Raw genomic sequence first — 21,492 nt, forward strand, 5'->3', positions numbered from 1 at the left:
CATGACAGACACTTGAATGGATGGGGTACCCCCCCCGGGCTTCTGAGAATGTTTATTTGACACAAAACCTATCAAAGATACATAAATCCTAAGTTTATTGTACCCATATTTCAATGTCTGATACTATTTTTTGCTTTTGTAAGTTTTATAGAAATTTGGTCCTTTACAGAATTAAAATAATATTCTTATACGCACAGGTAAAGGTAAAGTTGGGAAAAAAGTGGGGGGGGGGGGGGCCCCCCCCCCCCCCCCCCCCCCCCCCCCCCCCCCTCCGGTTGCTACGTGCCTGGTGTGTACAAATTTGAAGACAATACAAAAATTTAAAAACACATACAATTTACTGACAATGGAGATTTCTATTCATGACGTTGTTATAAATCTAGCACAGAGTCAGAGTGGGCTGTGCAGTTTGTTTATACATGTATTTAGATGACGCTCGTAAATTTCTGTGCATTGTTCAGAATTTTAAAAATTAAATAAATTATTATCTATACTTAAAGATTACTGCAAGCACTTGGAAGTGCGCTGCGCCTTAAAAAAGAAATGAAGTGTGTGTCCATGAACATGTTAAGTCAAAATCCAAATGTTTAACGTTATAATGAAATTAGCTTAACATCAGACTGGTCCGTGCGCACAATCTGCGTTCTTAAAAGACCCCAATTTTTACAAAAATATTAAGTTTCATCAATAAAAAATAAATCATTCTGACTTGTTTTTCATAAGAAATATTTTGATATACAATAGATGCATATAAAACCACTTATTTTAACAAAAATGTCATTGTCCACAAACTTTTTGGACAACCCTCGCATTTGTCTTACATAAGCTTCAAAAAGTGGCCAGGAGGATAAATTTAATAATATCATAAAATGCATGTCTTTATACATATCCTTAGTTATTAAGCACCTCCTGTCAACTGACTTTTACTCAATGCAAAAACTTCCAGTTTGAATCTGTCTTTTATTTAAAACTAATTTTACATAAAAAAAAGTTTTAATTTGAAATTCCTTTAATTATGGCACAATTGTCACAACAATGTTCCAAAGACCTCAAGATGTTGAAAATAAAAATCTGTCAACAGATAAGACCTTGATTAATAATAAAGTCCTGTAAGCTGAAATACAGTACAACAAAACCAAGCTATGTATTGCTGAGTTGTGATTTAGCTTTCTCTACAATGTCTGATATCTTCTTTATCTTGGGCTCCACAAACACCTTTAACCATTCTTCCACTGCGTTGTTATAAAACACCTCTCTCAGGGCTCCCTCTATCTGGGGGTGGATTTTTGTCAGGCTTTCTAAGATTCTGAAATATTATACTTATATTAAAATATCAGTGCAGTAGAAAGATGTGTTTAGTTGTTCATGCATTGATTTAGTAGTAAAAGAAAAATAAAATGGCAGTATGTAACCTACAGAGAGGACTGGGCTAGAATGGGTTCTATGTGGACTGGATTGGAGAACTTCCTCTCTATCATGTAATCATTCATCCATGTCATCACTCTAAATAAAATAATAAAGGAAACGCTCATATGCTAAATAAAATAAACGGAAAATGGTAAAGATAAAAAAATATAAATAGATGAGCAAATGCTGTAAATATGATTAAATCAATGAGAATCGTAGATTTTAAGCTCACTTGAGCCAAAGGCTCAGGGGCTAGCTAGTTATTGCTGTTTATCAACATTTTATCTCCTGACAAAATTACAGGCCCATGGGCCACATTGCTCACCCGAGTAATTTTGGCCATGCTGTTCTTTACCAGATTTCCACCTTGTGACCCCGCCCTACCCCCAGGGGTTATGATTTAATCAATTTATAATCTACACTACCCCAGGATGCTTCCACGTAAGTTTCAGCTTTTCTGGCCCAGTGGCTCTTGAGAAGATTTTTAAATATTTTTCCTACATATTAGTATTTCAATGTAAAACTTGGATTCCCTGTTGTAGCCCGCCTAACATCTGGGGGTCATGATTTTAATAATTTAAAATCTACACTACCCAAGGATGCTTCCACACGAGTTTCAGCTTTTCTGGCCCAGTGGTTCTTGAGAAGAAGTTTTTTGAATGACCCCACCCTATTTTTGTCTTTACTTGATTGTCTCCCTTTGGATGGGGATTTAATTGTTGCTTACCTTTCATCGTGTACTAATTCTTCATAAGTTGCATCAAGCTGTAGAAATGCTAGCATGGCACAGTAAATTTCACTCCCTGGAAATTGACAAGGTGGTATAGGGCCCCTAAATATATGTCATAAATACAGCTTTATCTATATGTTTATTTCATACAAAATATATATAAGTAAGACTATAAAAATCAATAAATTAATTGGGACTTAAAAAGTTTCAATATTTAATAATTGTTAGAGTAATTAGAAGAATTTTGTTTCAAGTTCAGAATTTAATAAGCTAATTCTTTTAATTATATTAATATCTAGATTTCGGGAATGTCCATTTTATGTTGCCTACCTCTGATATGGGTTGAGCGGTAGAAGAGACACAAAGTTTAAGTCTCGTGACACAGTTGCATGGATCTCAGCAGAAAATATACCTACCAAAAGAAATTGAGAGAACTAGGCTTTTTTTTCAAGATATTATTTCAGAATTCATTGTTGTATAAATATAGTTGTAAAACACCTGGTACGGATATGTCATTCACAGCTACAAGAGTGAAAATGTTTGAAATTTTGTACGAATTAAATCAATACGTATAAACTAATTCAAATATTCTTTATATCTTAAAACTCATTATTTGAGCATTATTATAATATATCAATATCATAAGTAAACAACCCCAGTCCCAAAATAATTTAGTTACAAGAAAAATCAATTGGCATTTACTTTTTTAACTCTAAATCTAAAATGTGGAAAATAATGGGAAGAACAAGAGTCAAAAATGTGCGATGTTTATGACGTCAATTCATTGTTTTACAAATACCGCATTTGCACCCAAAGTCTCATGACCGATCACATATGGCCTTCTAGGTGAGCATACTCAGGAGATTAAACATCATCAGAAGTAGAGCCTTTCTAAGGATTTTAATGAGTATGCTCGGAGGAGTCAACAGCCTCACAATTTTTAAGCCTTTTCAAATGATTCCCTTTTTTCTGACTGAAGAGAAATTGTATCTTCACAAGTATACTCACCCTGTTGGAGGGTTAACAGACACACCCCTAGTGATGGCAGAGCTTGTGGGAGGAGCTCACAGAGTACAGCATAATGATCATACCTAAAACACAACCACTCAGATCAAAACCTACAGCATAATGATCATACCTAAAACATAACCACTCAAATCAATATTTACAGCATAATGATCATACCTAAAACATAACCACTCACATCAAAACCTACAGCATAATGATCATACCTAAAACACAACCACTCAAATCAATATTTACAGCATAATGACCATACCTAAAACATAACCACTCACATCAAACCTACAGTATAATGATCATACCTAAAACATAACCACTCACATTAAAACCTACAGCATAATTATCATACCTAAAACATACCCACATGTACAATGTATAGTACTGCATAATGGTCATACCTAAAACACACCCACTCATCAAAATACACATGTACAGCATAATGATCATACCTCAAACACACCCACTCATCAAAATATACATGTACAGCATAATGATCATACCTAAAACATATCTCCATTCAAATTTACTTATACCAGTATATATATAAATCATAGATAAAAGCCAACCTTTGCCATCCAGTAAGTGCACAACCTTGAACTTTTTTGAACTTTGACCTCTCCTTTGCCATGACATTGAGCCACATGGTATGATTATCTACATGGTAAGCAATGTTCGTAGCATACACATTTGCCCCTGTAGCACCTTTGAATGCACTTGCTATCCAAATATTGGGGAAAACTTTAGAGTATTTGTCCCATATATCTACAATTTGAAATAAATCATTGCTTCATCAAGTTCTTATTAACTCTTAGATTTTATGAATTACACAAAATACTTTAAATAATATGTATTACCTGGTGGGAGTCTAAATGATGTTAGATAGTGCCAAACCATTGGTTCTACTAAATCTCCAAGACTAGAATCTATATCAAAACATTGGTAAACGTAGTGAAAAAAAAAATTATTATAATTACCAATATCTGCAGAAAAAAATGAATTAAAAATTTGTTTAGTTTGAATTACAGAAAACGTTAAATAAATTTTAAGTAAATTCATGAAAAAAAACTCTTTATATCATTTATATCCAAATAATGAAATCATAGATTTGAAATGTTCCTGTTTGACTAATTCAATTCAATGGCTACCCGAGTTTAATAGCAAACACTTATCTCCCCCCACCTCCAGTGCTTTGATACTACATCCCTATTTAAAACTACAATTCATCTTTATCTCATCAAATGAATATGATCTTTAAGATATGTTTGAATAGATAACAAAAAAATGGGATGAAAATTTCCTAACATAAACTATTAAAGCCATACTGAAGCAAACCATGCACCCTGGAAAAAAAGAATAAATACTGATAAGGAGAGGTAACTCTGTATGTCTCAGCATGTCATCCCACATAATACAGCTGATATTGGGATAGTTCTCCTTAATGTGATCTAGAACAGCCTTAATATGAAGTAAAAACAGTTGCTGGGGTGTTAGGTTCTCCTCTAACATTCTGATTTTACATCGCTCGCAAACTCCTAAATGATACACCTGGAATTAAAAAAACTAAATCAAATCAATTTCTTTATATCAGTGTTTATTTAACTTTCTTTATTAAAATAAACTTTTAATTACATTTCTAAAAATAAAAGAGTATGCAAAAAATATAATAATACTATTTTGACACTTAATGTGTTTACAAACTTATTCACATGTGTATTTCCTACATGTATCAGTTTCCTGCACAATCTATGGCACCTACCCTGGCAGCCTCATCAATTGCAATCATGCCATGGCACCAAATGTAACAGATAATGCTACGAACCAAACCAAAATTTGACTCAAGACCCCTTTTAACTCTGGCCAAGGGTCTTCTAAACTAAAGGTAGTTCGAGCAAGCCTTTATTCACTGCATATTTTTTTAAGTGCTGTTTATTTTTGACCAGTTATTGATAACACTCAGATTATACAATTATTCTTTGTGAGAAGTGTGAACCAATGCTTCCATATTTAAACAAATATGGAATGGGCGTGACTTTTATTTTACATGTACTCATCCTGTTAGTAGCCTTGAACTTGTCCCCAAAATTATCTAGGGTCAAGCAACCTTAGCATCAAGTATAATCTTCCAATGTTCATATGTTTCTCCATTACTTTATAGACATTCTATTGAACATACCTCTCTGCCACATATAATCACATTTAAATTTCTTTTGCAAAGGATCTATACAAGATTTTTAAATTTCCATACTCATTATTATCTTTTATTACTTCAATTACTATATCCAAATTATTTTTCTCTTGAAAGGTGCATGGTCGCACAAGAAAACAAACTTGGACCCCTATGAATAATTTAAGTGAAATTTGGTTAAAAAGCCTATTGATAAATCAGTTTTACCTCATCTGCCCCAATGTGAAAAGATCGTATCCCAGGATGCAATTCTATAACCTGATCAATCATCATACACACAGCCAGAAGTGAATCTACGACAAAATAAACAAGATCAATAAAAATTGTATTGGTAACTAGAACTGTCCAAACGGGACAAAATACCCCCGCTGGGTTTTTCAGAAGTAAGTTTTTCCATTATAAGATATGTATCATACATGAATTATGAAATTTTTCTTCCAGTGACCTTGAAGTTCCCCAAATGACCTTGGGTCAAGGTCATGACACACCCTTGGGTCATGGGCAAATCTTTGTGTGAAATGAGAACCTACCAAGTTTATCCATAAGAAAGATATGGACTGCACACAAATCATGAAATTTTTCTTCCAGTGACCTTGAAGTTCCCCAAATGACCTTGGGTCAAGGTCATGACAAACCCTTGGGTCATGGGCAATCTATGTGTGGAATGAGAACTTACCAAGTTTATCCATAAGAAAGATATGGACTAGACACAACTTATGATTTTTACTTCCAGTGACCTTGAAATTCCCCAAATGACCTTGGGTCAAGGTCATCACACACCCTAATGTCATGGGCAATCTTTGTATGAAATGAGAACCTACCAAATTTATCTATAAGAAAGATATGGACTGCACACAAATTATGATATTTTTCTTCCAGTGACCTTGAAGTTCCCCAAATGACCTTGGGTTAAGGTCTTGACACACCCTTAGGTCATGGGCAATCTTTGCATGAAATGAGAACCTACCAAGTTTATCCATAAGAAAGATATGGACATGACACGAATTATGAAATTTTTCTTCCAGTGACCTTTTTTTGAAGTTCCCCAAATGACCTTGGGTCAAGGTCATGACACACCCTTTGGTCATGGGCAATCTTTGCATGAAATGAGAACCTACCAAGTTTATCCTTAAACAAGATTTGTGTGAAATGAGAACCTAAGATATGGACCGCACACAAATCATGAAATTTTTCTTCCAGTGACCTTGAAGTTCCCCAAATGACCTTGGGTCAAGGTCATGACAAACCCTTGGGTCATGGGCAATCTATGTGTGAAATGAGAACCTACAAGTTTATCCATAAGAAAGATATGGACCAGACACAACTTATGATTTTTACTTCCAGTGACCTTGAAGTTCCCCAAATGACCTTGGGTCAAGGTCATCACACACCATAATGTCATGGGCAAACTTTGTATGAAATGAGAACCTACCAAATTTATCCATAAGAAAGATATGGACTGCACACAAATTATGATATTTTTCTTCCAGTGACCTTGAAGTTCCCCAAATGACCTTGGGTTAAGGTCTTGACACACCCTTAGGTCATTGAAATGAGAACCTACCAAGTTTATCCATAAGAAAGATATGGACAGGACACGAATTATGAAATTTTTCTTCCAGTGACCTTTTTTTGAAGTTCCCCAAATGATCTTGGGTCAAGGTCATGACACACCTTTTGGTCATGGGCAATCTTTGCATGAAATGAGAACCTACCAAGTTTATCCTTAAACAAGATGTGTTTGTGAACCACTATGCGCCCGGCGGGAACAAAGTTAAAAAAAACTATTTTTTGCAGATAAGTCACAGTCAAGGTCACAAGGTCATCGACCTTGGTGTCATTTGAAAGAATTTTATTAGTGAAGTATGCATACCAAATATGAAGTATCTATCTCTCATGGTTCAAAAGTTATGGCGAAAAGTCTAAAAAGCTATTTTTAGCATATAGGTCACAGTCAAGGTCACAAGGTCATGACTCTGATGTCATTTGAAAGAGCTTGATTAGTGGGGTATGCATATCAATTAGGAGGTCTCTACCTCTCATGGTTCAAACGTTATGGTGAAAGTTCCAAAAAGCTATTTTTAGCATATAGGTCACAGTCAAGGTCACAAGGTCATTGACCTTGGTGCCATTTGAAAGAGCTTCATTGGTGGAGTATGCATACTAAATATGAAGTCTCTATCTCTCATGGTTTAAAAGTTATGGCGAAGGTTAAAGTTGACAACAGACAGACAGACAAACAGATAAACAGACAAACAGATAAACAGACAAACAGACAGGACAAAAACAATATACGCCTCGGATCTATCGATCCGGGCGCATAAAAAAGATGAGGACCAGACACGAATTATGAAATTTTTCTTCCAGTGACCTTGAACTTCCCCAAATGACCTTAGGTCAAGGTCACGACACACCCTTGGGTCATGGGCAATCTTTGTGTGAAATGAGAACCTACCAAGTTTATCCTTAAAAAAGATGTGGACCAGACACGAATTATGAAATTTTTTCTTCCAATGACCTTGAACTTCCCCACATGACCTTGGGTCAAGGTCACGACACACCCTTGGGTCATGGGCAATCTTAGTGTGAAATGAGAACCTACCAAGTTTATCCACAAGAAAGATACGGACCGGACACGAATTATGAAATTTTTCTTCCAGTGACCTTGAAGTTTCCCAAATGACCTTGGGTCAAGGTCATGACACACCCTTAGGTAATGGGCAATCTTTGTGTGGAGTAGTAGATTCTAATGTCCCTTCATAAGAAAGATATGGACCGGACACATTTGCACAGACAGATGGACAGACAGACAGCTAGACAGACAGACAGACGGACAGACGGACAATTACCCCCCCAAACTGTAAAATATTAAAATTATTACTATAATATGTAGATGCTTATCTTAGAAATAAGAAATACCTGAATTTGAGGGACAAAGAGCCATTGGGTAGTTTGGAACTTCTCTCAGTGATCTAAACTTCTCAAGTTTTAATACAAACTGAAGAGAATGTTATAACAATGCAAGTAAATATTTTTTTTCCAGAATCAATGAAAGAAACATGAAAAGTTAAAATATGTTTGATGGCATACATTTAAGTAAAGTCAATTAAGAATCAAACCTCAAAATGACCAATGGACTGGACTAGAGGTATAACAGAGAGACCATTGTCCTCTGCCAGTTGTAAAATGCTTGCTATGCACTCTTTGCTACAATGAAAAATGATAAAATTATTGTTCATGTGGATAAACTTGTCAAAGCGTGTTATTGAATAAATTACCCAAATTTTTCCCAATTTCATAAATGTTCCTGGCATACACAACAAACTATATAGCGATTCCTTATACAATATTTATAATCAAATGTGAAAAGGAGAGTTTGCTACTACTGTAAAATCACATATTTTCCAGGGGTCAAATTTTCGTGGTTTGAGAAAAATATTTTGGTTCATGGGGATTGAAAGAGTTGTCCAGGTTGAAAAATTAATGACATAAATTCATGGGTCTCTTCATACCTTGAAAGCCACGAAAATTAGTGATTTCACAGTACTACCAATAGTTATGAAATACAAAGGTATTCCAGGTTAAATTAATGTTCTAGTCCCCAGTCACTGACACCAGACAAAATGACAGCCATAAGGCACTTGACCTTTCACTGAAGGAAATTTAGGTCACAGATGGAGAAATATCAGGTCTCAAATTGGACTTTAACCCAGGAGCACTGGATTACCCTGCCAGCACTCAGCTACTGAGACCCTAAATATCAACTGATCTTCACACATTTGTGGACTTGTAGACATATCCCCTCTTCTTATAAAAAATTTTTGTCCAATTCTAAAGCTCTTCTGCATATTCTAGGGGAATAGTGGGTTTTGTAACGTGGGTGCCAAATGTCACAGATGGTGAAAAATCAAGTCTCAACAGGGACTCAAACCAAGGACCTCTAGTATACCATGCCAAGGCTCTAACCACTGAACTATTGAGACCATATATATTGACTGGTTTTCACACACCTGTGAACCCAGTGACATTAATTTTTATATTCAGTTGTATAAATTGAGCAATCAACATTCTTAGCTTTTAAGGGTTATCACAGGAAATACAGTAGTTGGAAATATGAAAATATAAGAATCAAACCTGTAGGCAAATTCTGAGGCAATATCAGTGATATCTCCCCAATATGGAAACATGTCTTCATATTCTATCAGGAGACCAGTGGCACCCCATTTCTTCATTAGAGGGAAAATCTGAAAGTCATTTTATAATGACAATGATGGACTAAGTACTCAAAGGTCTTGAAAATGCTGTAAACAGATAATGACATTTCATTGTGGAATCAATGAAAATTTACATTTACTACAATCAAATTTTTATTGCAAACTCTGTGTTTTTCTTTTTTGTCAAAAAGTTGTTTTGGCATGTACTGGTATTAAAATCAAAAGTTTTAGTCCAGTTATGCTATGAAATATGATTCAAAATTAATACATTAAATAGTATTGTCATTGTGATTAACTAAATTGGTCTTAATACCTTCTCAAAATATGTTACTTTTGGTGGTGCTCCTTTCAGATCCAGATGCACAAGTCTAAAAAAAAATGTTAAAATACATGCATATTTAAGATAGAACTAGTTTTTCATGAAGGACGACTTACAGTAAACATACATAAATTAGTGCACTAAAAAATAAACAGTAATCTTTAATATGATTTTTTTTCAAATTAGGAAATTGCAGCAATTTTTCTCTCCCGATCAGGAAGGCGGGATGAAAGGTTAAAATTGGGAGGATGATCCCGACTAAATCGGGAAAGTTGGCATGTAGGATGTGTAACAAATAATACAAGTACTCAGAACAGAGTCTGGCTAGGGGAAAAAAACATTGTTTCAATATGCCTTCCCAAGCTTTATCAATAAGGGAACACAGACCAAAATGCTCTGTAACATTCCATGGAACTGTGGCAGTCAACTGGGTTTGATCACCGGTTGCCAGATAGCTCAGTACGTAGAGCACCTTACCGGAGTTTCAGGGGGCCTGGGTTTGAATCCCACTCTGGTCCAATGCATTTTCTCCTCTTTCATTACATTTGATGCTGTGCCATACCCAGGAACTGACAGGTGAGAGGCCTGCCAAGGATGAGCCTGGGATGGGGTCTTTGGAGGGCTAAAGGCCTTTAATTAACCCTTATCCTGCTAATCGCGACTCTGAGTCGCGCTGGCTTATCTGATCTGCTGCTGCGGATCGCGACCTCAGGTCGTTTTGAGGGGTTTCCTCATCTGATGCTTGTTTCCCTGCTATTTTTAGCAGAGCATCCCATGTCAATGAATGAAACAAGTATAAATATAAACCAATGGTTTAGAATTTGTAAAAATATACACCAATCAGAAAGAATCATGCACATAATCACCATCCAAAATAGATGGTACTCCAGGACAAAGAAATATTCCAAAATGGCTGACCTAAATATGCATGCTTTTAGTCTCCGGAGCTTTGTAAGAAAGGAAAGAAGTTTATACACTAAAAGGAATATAATTAAGCTACTATCTAAAGGTATAATAATGATATTTAATGTATCATTATAATTGATATTTATAGCATTTAAATAGTTATTCGGACTTATTATCCATTATCCATACTGTTCAATTTAAATCGAGGTAAATGCAATAAATTGTAGGAATATAGAAATAAAATTTATATGAATAAAAAGCTCTTTCTTTTCTTCATATTTATAACACAACTTATGTGTTGATTGCATCAAAGATAAGGATGCTATAAGCTGATAAGTAAAGGAAGTATGCATTCACTGCGATATCTGTTTACACTTAACTTTCGCCGCAGCAGTGGAACTGATAAGCCATAACTTTGACCGCAGGATAAGGGTTAAGGAGGGAGGAATGTGGCGGTCAGCTGGGTTCGATTGACGGTGGTCAGGTAGCTCAGTTGGTAGAGCACCTGATCGGAATTTCAGGGGGCCCTGGTTCAAATCCTGGTCTGGTCCATTGCACATTTTCTCCTCTCCCGTTACATTTGGTGCCGTGCCATACCCTGGAACTGACAGGTGAGAGGCCTGCCAGGGATGAGCCTGGGTTGGGGTTTTTAGAGGGCCAAAGGCCTTTAAGGAGGGGGGAATATGTCTGTCAGCCGGTTTCGATCGCAAGTGGTCAGATAGCTCAGTTAGTAGAGCACCTGACCGAATTTCTGGGGGTCCGGGTTCGAATCTTGGTATGATCCGCTGCATTAACTCCTCTCCCGTTACAAAACTATAGACTGAGAGTGAGAGTTAAATATATTTTGCTCTTGATTTGATTAATGCATTTCGCTATGATTCAGTAAATGCACTACAAAATCAGTTCACCTTTGTGTATCTTCCATTGTGTGTCTTCCTAACTTGTGTAGTGTTCTTCACGTCAACAAACCTGACGCAAAAAATCTAGATATTTAATAAACTTTACGAACATATAAGTAAGAAATAATAACAATGATACGGAAATGGACACATTACATTGGGAAAAAAGTACTGTCAGCATAAAATAGTGTTTCTGTGAAGTATATTATTTTTAAAAAGAAACCTATTCCACCTGACCTGTCCAACTACATCAAAACAACATTGAATTTTACGATTCAGTTTGATTTTTAAAAAAAAAAAAGAACGAAATCAAAAAATAAATATATTCAGAATATATTTGAAATGTAAGAAATTTATCAATTAAGATTCTAAAAATTAAAACTAGCTTTTGAATATAAATAAAGTTTACAAAATTATAATAATAACTAATATTTTCTCTTTTCGTTTTGTAATTTTATATCTTTGATTCTAAATATAAACAGTAATATTTGTAAACATACTGGGACAGATTAGAAATAATTTTACTCTGGTTGAAGTGGTTTGTACCCTTCATGTAACTTAGGACATGTTTGTAATTACATGTATATCAGCTTGTTCAGTATTTTTTATTTAGAATATTACATAAATTTGGTTAAAGCTGTCAATATTATTCAGTTACGTCAGAATGACCAAGAGCTAGGTCAACATAACAATAATGTGAGTGTTGGTAAAATGGGTAGGCAAACCCGGGCCGGGGCAAATTAAAAGCCGGGGCAGATCGAAGTTTTTCATATTTCCGTCTTCGTACTTTATCGATCGAGCTGAAATTTTCAGAATCTATTTAATACTTGATTATTTATATTCGCAGCTAAAATTGCCCTGAAATACTTTATATTGTAGATTTTATCGGCGATTATTGATTTTCAAGTTGGTAAAATGGGTAGGCAGTTTCCCAAGTTCACAATTTACGTTTTCAGATATATGCTGCATAAATTCCATAAAGTTATGAATAATTCTGGTGTTTAAGAATATATATTAACAATAAATAAATATTTCTGTATTGTTTATTGTAATATTTACATAAAATAACATGTTTTAAGAAAAACCGGGTCATTAAAACCGGATCCGATCACCCAGGACAAACCTGAAAATTCCGGAATAGTTGTACAGGTTACTTGAAAAGGAAAACGCCCAATTGATTTGTTGGAAGCTTGTATTTAATTTTTTAAATAGATAATTCTGTCACAGAGCAATCACCCAAGTTAATTAATTGTGAATGAGAGAGTTAGAATGTCTGATAGGTTGCAGGTGCGCGGCGCAGGCGTTGCAGCCCTGTTTCCCAAGAGTGTAATTTGAGTTAGTTAGAGAGAAAGCGAGTGGACAAGCATGGATTTATAATTTGTTTATTTGTCATTTCTGTTATCGTTGTTTATTGTGCGTGATAGAGTTCTGAGAGATGAAAGTGAGCACTAGATTGATTTGTGTGAGAAAGTGGGCCCTGGGAACATGAGTGAGAGAGAGGAGAACAAGTCTGAAAGTCAACGAGTGTGGATGTGTTTTTGTATTGTGAACAATTGTGATTTCTTCTATATATCTGTGTTGTAAATATGTAAATAAACGATGTAAATAAAAACTATAGTCATTAATTACCAGTGCCAATGACGGGGAGGACCCCCGTCACAATTCATTTAAAGAATATTTGCAGTTAACATAATTAATGCAAAATCCATACCACTGGCTTTAATTTAATCACACACAAGCTCTCTTGATCAATGTGGGCAATATACAAAATTGGCTTACCTTATTAGGTTAATTATCTTAGGAGAAGAAGCTGCCCAGGAAGAAAATTGTTGTGATGTAAAACTAATTAAAAGATCAAAGTGCTCTTATGAGGACACCTCCATGTGGTTAGAGCTGGGCAATGTCACAAAAGTGATAGCTAACATCCTCCAATACAGAAAATTGGTTTTAATTATTTCGGAATTTTCGGGTTTGCCCCGGGTGATCGTATCCGGTTTTAATGCCCCGGCTTTTCTGAAAATGCGCAAATTCTGCATACTTATAGCTTTTTTAATGTAAAACTAAATATATTTCGTTAATATAGATTGTAAAGTATTGGAAAAGTCCACAATTGTAATCGTTAAATGAGTCTTAATTCAAAAATACCGTAAAATGTCGTATTGATTTTGTCTACCCATTTTACCAACCTGGAAATGAACAATCGTCCAGAAAATCAGAAATATTGCGTATATTATGGCGATATTAAGAGCGAATACAACAAAACCTTATAGAAACATGATCTGAAAATTTCAGTTTAATTGATGGAGTATTAGCGGAGATATTTGAAAAACTTCGATCTGCCCCGGCTTTTAATTTGCCCCGGCCCGGGTTTGCCTACCCATTTTACCAACACTCCAATAATGTCAATATTCTGATATTGACTGAGTCACTGACTGCATGATAAATGAAAGTAATGAGAAAGTTCTAGCTGCTTTTCCCCCAACATCTAATTCCTAAACTACTAATTTCATGCTATCAACATGAATAATGAATCTAATAGTAATTTACTGAAAAAAGGGGGGGTGTCAGCAAATATTTAATCTGCCTGCTTTGATTTCAGGGTCTTACAATGGGAGGAGTAAAAGTAAAAGAGGAAACAACGTCTAAGTTAAAGCTGACCAAAGAGCCAAGTTTACAATCATTCAGTGTTGTCATTGGTTTGTATCATTTTGTAATAGAACGTACCTTTTTCCCAATTTGAAAGGAATATCTCATTTGACTATAATTTAGGGTGTCACTGCAGTGGCTGCATAATCAAGTGAGCTAGCTTGATGCATATTTTCACACAATTATAACAGTAGAGCTGCAGTAGCTCTCTAGTTGAGAAAATTAGGACAGGCAAACCAGAGAGAGCTTATCCAAGCATTGTAAAATCTTTCATTTACAGTGACGCTTTTTTGTCCCTTGCTTTGATCTGGTATTCTTTCTTTTATTTTATGCATTCCCCCACTTCAATCATGGTATGTGTTAATTAACCATATAATTTACTCCCATTCTGAATATGGTATTTACCTTTCAAGGTGTGTTATTCAAGTCAAACCCCAGCATACCAGCATGGATCCAGCTAGGATATTGGAATGTAATTTTTATAAAACTGAAATTCCAAGGCATAAAAAGGGTGCTCTTTGGATTTGTTAAAAAGTTAATGTAAGATGTGTAGATGACAAACAGAATTCAAGCTTAAGTCCATTAAACTGTGGCGGTTAGCTGAGTTCTATAGCCGATGGCCAGATAGTTTAGCCAGTAAAGCACCTGACTGTAGATTCAGAGGGCCCAGGTTTGAATCCTGGTCTGGTCTGCATTTTTCTCCCCTCCCCTTACAAAAGATTACATTCAAAATAGAAGCGGAGCACACTTTGACCTCCAAAACATCAGAGGTGGGATCAGGTGCCATGGAGGTGTGAGTATCCCTAATGTATCAATGTATCTAGAATAGAAGTATTTTAATATATAGAATTATATTTCAGAAAATCAAGGAAGTGCATATTTTACAAAAAGAATACTTCAGCGAGCCACATAAAATGTCCATGTAAATGGAAGGTTTTAGTTCTTGGATCAGTAGCTCTCTGGTTTGCCTGTCTAAATTTTCTCAACTAGAGAGCTACAGTTCTGCAGCTAGCATGTTTGATGATTTCTTAATTTTTCTTTAATGCAAATTTTAATTTTTTTTTCAGAAGTTTTGTAAGAAATTTAGTTTGTGTCTAAGTCTATTGTAATTTTTTTCTCAATATGTACAGCATACTTGCAACATTACCCCAATATTGAATTATTATGAAAAAAAAAAATCAAGTTATCAACAGAACTGCCATGTTAGGGAGGACCTCATCTTTGTACACTCACTTTATTTTAATTAGTTGTCTTTCTCCTTTTGCCTTGTAGCTTCTTTGTTGGAAGTAATATTATATTGTTGTTAAAAGGAAATGTTTGCACGATAGTATTAACACTGCCTACTTAAAATCTAATCCCCCACAGAGATGCTCTCAAATTTGCTAAGCTTTTACTTCAGATACATCCCGCCCTTTTACATGAGATGTCTCATCTTTATTTATAAACAATATGTCATAAAAATTTGAAGTAAATGATGAAGCATAGAGAAACTGAGGAAATTGACCTTATGTTTAATGAACTTAGGCTTGTGATAAAATTTTGTCAACCAAGAAGTAAATGCCATAGGTGCTTAAAATAGCTTAAGTACATGTTGGTTAAAAAAAAAAAGAAATATCTGTCAGAGTGCATTTTGTAAACACAAGGACAGGAATGAAAATCAATTATCTGTAAATGTGAACTCATAATAAATATGAGTGATATAATTGTGTTTTACTGTACAATTTTTTTTCTTCAAAATTTCCAGGAATAACTATTAATTCAAATCTTTCTCTTAACTGTTCATTTCTTCTTAAAATTACCTGATCAGATAACATACTAGGACCTGGCTACTAGTAACATTAAGGCAGCTTTTTGTAGATTTTATTCCATGTATTGTTTTTCAGCATTTATGGCCTGTGGTTATGGAGCTGCTATATACAGTGAAGGTAAGGGATCAAGAGTCAAGGAAGTCTGTTTATATGATTGATTGATTGTGTATTGTTTAACATCCCTCTCAAGAACTTTTCACTCATATGGAGATGCCACCACTTGCCATTGGAAAGCTGTAAATTTTGTCCTATGCTCGGTGCTTAGGGCCAGTGAGTAGTGAGGGAACTTTTTCATGCCAGCACCCCCTGCAACACGGGACTTCGGTTTATACGGTCTCATCCAAAGGACGGGTCTCCACGTCCCACAGTGGGATTCCACAGTGGGATTTGAACCGGTGACATAAGGATCAACTCCTTTCTTCGCTACTAGTCTGTTTATATATTGTAAATATAATTCACAATATGCTATGATATTGTATTTAATCAAGCATGAAACAGTAAAGAAGTAGAGGGCTTTTCTCATTTTCTTTTCCTACTACTTTTACATTGTATAAATTCAGTAGCATGTAAGGGGTGCATTGGTGTTCTCAGTATACTGTCTAGTAAAAGCATGAAAATTATAAAGAAAAGGGGCTGTTTAATTAATGATAATCAGTAATGTGATGTCACAAGTTTATATGAATATCATTTATGATTGAATTTAACCATATTTGTAGACCATTTTAGGGGAAATTTGATATTTCTAAAATAAAATACACACATAGGGAAAAGCAATATAATTGTTTACTATGATATCTTTCCTGTTATGTATTGTGTGTCCTGTTGGGTTGTTTACAGACTCGTCCCTGTGGAGGATGGTGTATGTTATTGGTGGTCTGTTTGTGGGACTAGCTTGTATTGAGGACTGGGAGGTAATGGTATACATTGATACAGCAAAGGAACAATAACTGAGTCACCTCAACAGTATCAGTAGTCTAATCTGATATTCCTCATTGTCATTTGTGTATCTTCATTGAATATGGTGACAATACAGGATCTCATTGATATTCTGTAACAAATCTTTACTTCGTACTATCATCAGAGTAGACAATGCCTGGCATGTTGAATTTCAACTATAATGTTTAAAATTTTTAATATTTTAATGAACACTATAATGCTTTGTTATTTAACTATACATGTAAATTCTAGAAAAGTAAATGCCCAGTAAAGTATATGTTTATCATGATTCATAAAATGCTGATGTTAAGATATATCAGTATGAGTTTTCACTACTGTTGTCAAATGCTTCATTCTGATTTGAGAAAATTTCTAATTTTTTTATCTCCTTAATACAGTATTGTGAGTTTGATCTGTCAACCAATGAACTTCACCAAACCCGATACACAGTTTATGACAAAATTCTACAGTTATTAACAACTAAAAATGAGCATATTGGTAAGATTTTTGTTTTCTTTGCAAGTATGCCAGTTTGTAATAGCATTAAAAGATTTTATTCAGAATTGATCTTTGACCTTAAAGTGTGTCATGACTTTGGGTCAAATTCTAATCATTAAAGTCAAGGTCATTAAGCAGTGTTGATATTGAAGCCAAACCCATGCCATAATTTTGAGACTATTGATTAAAATAAATTGCATGAAGAATATTGATACCCTTAACCTAATGGAGGAAGAAAATAGGTCAAGGTCATATTTTATAGGTTAAAGTCACCATTGAATAAGATACAGTGTAATATATTTTTCATTTCCTACAAATCTTTCAACTTTTTGAAACATACAAAAATTAATGGATTGATAGCCCAGGCATGTCTAAGGTACAAATTTAATTGCTACACCGTACCCAAGTTATATTGGTACTTTAGCAAATATCAAATCTTTCCTTATAATTTAATTTAATTTTAATAAGTAATTTTGATGTAGGCAACACAAGTAATGCACATTAAAATAATTTTTTATCCAATCAAATGATGTGTTACAAACAAAATTTAATTATACAATATATTGATAGCCAAGAAAAATATTGAATGTTGTGAGATATCAATTCTTATTTTCATATAAAAACATTACTACTCGTAAATACATTGTTCTGTTTTTGATTTGTAGTTGTAACAAGTCTGTCTGACATTGTTGATGTTGAAGTGGAAGAACAATATGTACGATACTTTGGCAATACATATCAAACTGTGATAGTTTATGACACAGGAATACGAATTGGAGTGACTGAGTCTTTCATTTATGGCAACAAAAAGTAAGTTTTTATTTTGCATTTTAATGACTTTAGGTGGGTTTTTTTTCTGTGTTTAGAGTCCATCCTAAAACCAAACGTCTATCTAATTGTGGGAAAAGCACACAAATAAAAAGAAAAAAAGACATTATAAAAAAAATTATAATTAGTAATCATCATTCAAGATTTTTACTTGAATAGTAACAAAGATTAATTTCTAGATTATTTACTTAAATTTTTTGGCACACTATTTTAAAATGCTAATTTATTTAGAGAATCTGTGTCCCCTGTTTAAGGTCAGATGACACGTTCCTCAAAAATATATTATTTTTCCCAAAAATTTGTCATTGAAATATAGATACTTTAACTTAAACAAGTTTCCTCACAAAAAATTAGGGTACCTTACCAGGCATTTGGACAAGATACCACAGGGTCATATTTCTTATATAACCCTTAGGGAAATTTCCTGAATGGCCTATATCACGATTTTTTGGTGCATTTATATTTAAAAACATTTTGAAAATAGTGTAGAAATCAGAAGAGAATGATGAATATGAATAATTTTTCATATAATATCAAGAGATACATGACATATATTTGAGGAACATGTTGACTGACCTTAAGGAAAAAATAAGAGTATATACATGAAACTAAGGGGTAAGGGGGCGAGGGGCACTTAAAGAAGGGTTGGCAGGGCAATAGGGTGTTATCACTGTAACAGTTATGGCAGTAATAAGGTATCAATAGTGTTTTACATTTTGCCTTGTGACATGGTTTATAAATTTAACATTCTTGATTCTTTTTTTAGAGACCAGGAAGCAATTGCAGAAAAAATAAAGACATTCCTAAAGCTTGATCAGCCAGTTGTGACTGAATCCTCGTCCAGTGGGGAGGAGGACTTTGAGCATGTGGACCCAGAGGAACTGACAGAGGACCAAGGGAGGCCACTCTGAAGGGAATAAATGGACACTCACTGAGTTCCTTAATCTGATGTCTTCTACTTAATAAATAACAAGGGGAAACATGTTATTTGATTTTTATTTCAAAACTTTGTGATATTATGTTTTTTTTCATTGTGTAGAGGAAGCAAGGATAAGGGAAATTACCACTAATGACAGGAAATTAATATAAATGGGGATTAATATGGCAATATTTGGTGAAATTTACTTCCTTTGTAAGGTGAAATTTTTTTGTCAACACTTTAGTTTTTGGGAGTTAACTAATTAGATTTTAATGTAAGTAATAATGATTTGTTCCTTTTCTGTAACATTGTTTAAAGATAGTAATTAATGTAAGGAGTTTTATACATGTAATATTGAAATGGATTTAGGGCATAAATGTGCCTTTTTATCAAACATATTTGAATAAATTGGTGATTGAAAGGGAGGAGGGGGGGTTACAAACTACAGTGGTATCTTGTGGCTTACGATTACAATTACAACCTTCTTTTGATAATATTAATTTGATAATATATATAGATTTTTTTTAATCAACCAGTATAATTAACATTAATATTTGTTGATCTAGTCGCATTAAAAGAGATTATTCTCAGGTTTCATTTCCTGTAGAGTTTTTATGCACTTTTATGTTTTGATTTAACATGAGGAAATCTCCTCTTCATAATAAAGTAATTCATGTGTTTACATGTACGATATTATCAGATTGTATATGTTAGAAAGTATCAGATAATGATTCACAGCTTTGCTATGGTAAGCACTTCACTGAAAACAGAGAAACTCCTCAAAAACAGGATAAGCAATTGAATATTTAACAATTCACTTATCTGTTACAGACTAGGAATTGTTTCACAAAATTGTAATACCTTGTACATGTAATAACATATCTCCACTACAAGCAGTATTTCTTATATTGTAGTGTTTTGTTTTACTTCTTCTTTTTTGTTTGTTTGTTTTTTTTTTTTTAGTTTTGTTTTTTGAGCTTTAAAATTTTTTTTCCTTTCAAAAGAAAAAAGATATTATAAAAATGTATTTGATTGGAAAATATTTCTTGTTGCAATGTAAATGAAAAATAATAATGTGTTCATGGGATTTTGATATCAACGTATAACATCTCTTTATGTATAAAACACATTTGCTACAAAAAAAAACCACTTATTTCATTAAAAGAAATGAACTTTTTTTTCATTCTAAAATTTGAATTTTCATTACCATTTTATTCTTGGAAGAAGAATGGGTGTAGATGAAAAAAAAAAATTACCATCAGTTCATGACAGCTATATGTTGACATTTTTTGATTGCATTTATAAGGCAGTTGTTGGTTCAAAATAGTTTTTTAATTTTACTTTATCAGTATTTTGATATCATTTAATGTCTTTGGTTTGTGTATAAATTACATGTAATTAATCAAAATAAAAACACGATTTTAAATTCAAATGGATTTCATCTTTAATGTTTTAAATGTATACTATGAGTCAAGCACATATTTAAAGCATCCGATTCATTTATTGTTAAAGTATCTCAGATTTCTTATTTTATGAATTTCTTGTAGAATATCTGTCAATATATAAATGCTTTACATACTTTTCAATTGAATAAACAACCATCAACAAAATTATTTCACTTGGTAGTTTTATGTTGAAGGTATTAGGGTATTTTTGGATTTTATCACTTTAATATGTCTAATATGATGTTTTCTTGATTTGGAACAAAACGAACAGTCTGTACTTTAGATCAGTGAAATCCATGTCAAGGCCATATCTTAAGATAAGTGAAATTAATGGTCATCCTAAGATTAGAAAAATTCATGGCAAGTCTACTGAATAGGAGTGCTTAGATAAGTTTATTCCAATTTTGGGATCAAGGAGAAATAAAATAGAAAAAAAAACAAATATATAGAAAAGAAAAAAAAATTCATGACAAGTCATTTTCCATGAATAGGATTTTATTTCTATAATCAAATACTGCAGTTTACCAAATTTCAGTTTGTTACAATTGGTACAATTGTGTGTGTGATCACATGTAATTCATATCCCACAGAGAAATAAATTTTATGAAAAAAAAAAAACAAATTTAATATATTTAAATAAAAAATACAAATACTTTTATTATTGGCACAAACACAATTACAATAAAAAAAAATCATTATATGGAAGAAAGTAATTGACTTCTAAGTTCA

At 33.7% G+C, this 21,492-nt stretch overlaps 2 protein-coding genes across 3 annotated transcripts; one reads left to right on the forward strand and one right to left on the reverse strand.

Annotated features, from left to right (window-relative positions):
• Positions 1–991: 991 nt before the first annotated feature.
• LOC134229403 (hexosaminidase D-like) lies at positions 992–11,753 on the reverse strand. Of its 2 annotated transcripts, none has more exons than XM_062711154.1 (14): positions 11,693–11,753; positions 9,873–9,927; positions 9,480–9,589; positions 8,465–8,552; positions 8,265–8,343; positions 5,553–5,638; positions 4,522–4,705; positions 4,015–4,083; positions 3,727–3,922; positions 3,146–3,228; positions 2,468–2,549; positions 2,135–2,239; positions 1,417–1,503; positions 992–1,306 (listed from the first exon to the last, which is right to left on the reverse strand). In XM_062711154.1, the coding sequence occupies exons 1-14, from the start codon at positions 11,707–11,709 to the stop codon at positions 1,141–1,143; spliced, it is 1,407 nt and encodes a 468-aa protein (XP_062567138.1). In that variant the 5' UTR covers positions 11,710–11,753; the 3' UTR covers positions 992–1,140. The 2 variants fall into 2 exon arrangements, with proteins under 2 accessions (XP_062567138.1, XP_062567139.1); XM_062711155.1 differs by having other exon boundaries at positions 9,873–9,929; positions 11,709–11,715.
• A 2,529-nt stretch (positions 11,754–14,282) lies between these two features.
• On the forward strand, positions 14,283–20,321 carry LOC134229404 (cytochrome b-245 chaperone 1-like). The gene is made up of 6 exons (XM_062711156.1): positions 14,283–14,379; positions 16,213–16,254; positions 16,975–17,048; positions 17,472–17,571; positions 18,237–18,381; positions 19,166–20,321. The coding sequence occupies exons 1-6, from the start codon at positions 14,292–14,294 to the stop codon at positions 19,308–19,310; spliced, it is 594 nt and encodes a 197-aa protein (XP_062567140.1). The 5' UTR covers positions 14,283–14,291; the 3' UTR covers positions 19,311–20,321.
• The last annotated feature ends 1,171 nt before the right edge of the window (positions 20,322–21,492 follow it).

Source organism: Saccostrea cucullata, unplaced genomic scaffold (assembly GCF_032062105.1).
Source record: "Saccostrea cucullata isolate Sc308-1 unplaced genomic scaffold, CSIRO_AGI_Scuc_v1 ctg368, whole genome shotgun sequence".
Lineage (NCBI taxonomy): Eukaryota > Metazoa > Mollusca > Bivalvia > Ostreida > Ostreidae > Saccostrea > Saccostrea cuccullata.